General features: G+C 41.6%; 1 protein-coding gene across 1 annotated transcript; it reads left to right on the forward strand.

The window, feature by feature from the left end:
- The first annotated feature begins 2102 nt into the window (after positions 1-2102).
- Positions 2103-3286, forward strand: LOC124431587. The gene is made up of 5 exons (XM_046979656.1): positions 2103-2215; positions 2272-2309; positions 2400-2798; positions 2880-3060; positions 3127-3286. Exons 1-5 carry the CDS (start codon positions 2103-2105, stop codon positions 3284-3286), a joined length of 891 nt encoding a protein of 296 aa, XP_046835612.1.
- The last annotated feature ends 215 nt before the right edge of the window (positions 3287-3501 follow it).

The following is a 3501-nucleotide window of genomic DNA, read 5'->3' on the forward strand; positions in this document are numbered from 1 at the left end:
TTCTCAGACCATCACAAAATAAAAGAAAGAAAAATTATTGGTATTATTGTCATTATTCTTGTTATTACGATTATTGATATTGTTGTTATTATTGTTATTATTGTTATTATTGTTAATATTTTTATTATTGTTATTATTATTTTTATTATTGGTATTATTGTTATCATTGTTATCATTGTTATCATCATCATTATTGTTATTATTGTTTTAGTTATTATTATTCTTTATATTGTTAGTATTGTCATTATTTTTATTTTTTTTATTATTGGTATTCTTGGTATTATTGTTATCATTGTTATCATTATCATTATTGATATTATTGTTTTAGTTATTATTATTTTTATTATTGTTATCATTATCATTATTGTTATTATTAATTATGATTGTGATGATCGTTATTATAGTATCATTGTTATCATTATTAATATTATTCTTATTGTTATTTTTGTTAGTATTGTTAAAACTGTTATTATTTTTATCATGGTTGTTATTGTGATTATTGTGAATTTATTTATTATTACTATCCTTATAATTATTATCGCTATTTTACCGCTTTTTTATCGCTATTTTATTGCTATTTTTATTATTATTATTGTTATTATCGTTATTATTCTTTATTACTATTATTATGATTATTATTATTAATATTATTATTATTATCGTTATCATTAGAAATATCAATGCAGTTGTCAAGAAAGGCATTGTACTGACAGGAGAAGCCCTGGATGTCGTTCCTCACTTTTGAGCCTTTTGGATGGCTACAAAGCTTTCCTGAAAGGCTCAACACATATAAAAGGCGTGTGATAAAGCGCATTGTCTGGCATCCCAGGGTGAAGCATTAGAGGAAGCCGACAAAAAACCAGTAGCGTCGTATCCGGTTGAGAGGAATGCCAGAAGAAAGAAAAAGGAGGAAGCGCTATTCCCTACCTGAATGTAGGTAACCAAAAGACAACGGAAGCAAAAGGAGAAATCAGCGAAGACTTCCGCCCAGGGACCCGGCGAATGTGAGAAATACCAAAAAAGGCCAAATGAAAAGAAGAATATACAAAGGCGTTCAAAGCCTCTGCTGGAGGACCTCCTAATCAAGCCTAATGGTGGAAGAATCTATTCGGACGTGCTCGGGGAAAACCCTAAACTAAACCTGAGGACTCGGAGGCAGAGGTGAGGTCGATCAGCCAAGCAAGGACATAGGATGTTCTCCTGGAATTGGGCAGGGGCACTAAAAACAAGGCCACTTTCGTAGACACGCTTAGAAACATCCTAAGGGACATGGCTACGGTCCGCCATCTGGAACCTGGAGTGACGATAGATGTTAGAGATCACGATAGCTTAACCACTGCCCAAGATGTAGAGGAAACAATCAGAAGGGACACACAGGTGGGCACTTATAGAGAAAATGAAGATCTGGACTAAGAAAACCAACTGGAGAGTGTTTTGGTTATGGTCATACCACCCAGAACTGCAAGGGCCCGGACATAAGCAAGCTCTGCTACAAAGGTGATAGGGCTAACAATCAAGCGATAGAGTACCTGGTCACTGAAAACTATATGTTATGCATGGAAGCGGATAAAGGACAAGAACGACACTGCTCCTGGATCGGAACTTTGTAGTATCTTCAAGGAAGCTCTCAATAATGCCAGAGAGCTCCTGCGATGACGCAAATATTACAAGCAATCTTGAACAGGAACAAGATTACCAACGAGCTACTGTATCAGCTGGCCCAGGAGAAGAGGACTGGTCTGCTCTTGATCAGTGAACAATAATGGGACAAAAAATTGCCCGAATGGTTCTCTGTTTCTCACGGCACAGCGGCCATTTAAATTCTAGAGCCAAGCAAGATACCAGTCAAGAGGCTGGGAAGCTATTGTGGCTTTGTTTGGATGAAAAGGGAGCAGGTTACTCATTTTAGTTGCTATCTCAGACCAATCGAACTCATCCATGAATTCCGATAAAAAATAGACATGCTCGAGGAAGTGGTCCGGAACACAACATCTAACATTTTGGTGGCCGGCGACTTCGATGCTAAGGCAGTCGAGAGGGGAATGCCACATCAAACTCGAGAGACATATACGTGGTGGAAATTGTAGCCAGAACAGGACTCTATGTCTAGAACGTTGGCTCTACCACAACATTACGGCGCCGCGAGTATACTGAGACGATTTCGGACATCTCCTTCGCAAATGAGGGCCTGTTATCTCGGATCAAGGAGTGGAAGGTAATCGAGGACTTCACTGGAACCGATCACCAATACATTATCTTCAGTGTATACAGAGAATCACGGAGAGGCAGAGAAGACAAAGCAACTCCACGCAAATGAAACGTTCACAAGATGGACACCGGAAAATTCATTAAAGCAATATCCCGAGAAATAGAAGTTACCGAAGGATCCTGAGCAACAGGGAAGGCTGCGACCGAAACACTTGTCGAAGCTACGATCCGCTACATCGTTACGGCATGTGAGTCAGCTATACCGCATAAGAAACCTCGTCACTACAAGCGACCTGCATACTGGTGGACTACAGAAGTCACGGAGCTTCGCCGAAAGTACCTGAAGTTGAGACGAGCTGCACAACGGGCAAAGAAAGGAAGAGAAGCAAACGCCAAATCTGCGGAACACAGCGACGTGAAAAAGCAACTGCGCCGGGCCATAATTAATAGCAAGGTCGCCTGCTGGAAGAAGTTCGTGGAGGATATCAGTATGGACCCATTTGGACTGGACTACAAAATTGTAAACCAGAAGCTCGGGGCCTTGAGACCGATCCAAGTCATGGATACAACCACCATAGAAAACATCGTGGGTACCCTCTTCCCGTCACATCCCACCACGCAGGAGGTAGACTTTGACTAAGTAGAGGACTGTCTTCCTTTCTGCGCTGAAGAGCTGAAGAGGACGGCCCGAATCATACGAAACAAGAAGGCACCAGGTCTCGACGGCATACCAATCAAGGCTGAAAATAATAGTCCAACTAAATCCAGGCGCACTGTTAGAGGCATACAATGCCTGCTTAACAAATGGAATTTTCCCATCGCGATGGAAAACAGCGCACCTCGTGCTCATCGGTAAGGACAAAGGAGATCAAATCCTGCCATCGTCCTATCGGCCGTTGTATATTCTTGACACAAAAGGCAAACTGCTGAAAAGCTGATAAAGGCGAGGTTGAGTCCCGCGATTGAGGCCGCTGTCGACCTGTCACCGAAACAGTACGAATTCAGATCGGGGCGATTGGTAATCAACGCTGTTCAAGATATCATGGAAGCAGTGCGGAAAGCAGTGGACAACAATTAGCACTCGCGTGGAATAGTCCTACTGACGCTTGACGTGAAGAACGTATTCAACTGTCCAAGATGGAGTGACATCATGCATGCACTGGAACATACCTTCTAAGTACCGAAGTATGTCCTGCGTATACTTGATGACTACCTGAGAGACCGGACGCTAATGGATCAAACCGAAGAAGGGCAGAGATGAATGAAGATTACGGCCGGAGCGGCCCATCAATC

The sequence above is a fragment of the Vespa crabro genome, chromosome 21, assembly GCF_910589235.1.
Source record: "Vespa crabro chromosome 21, iyVesCrab1.2, whole genome shotgun sequence".
NCBI lineage: Eukaryota > Metazoa > Arthropoda > Insecta > Hymenoptera > Vespidae > Vespa > Vespa crabro.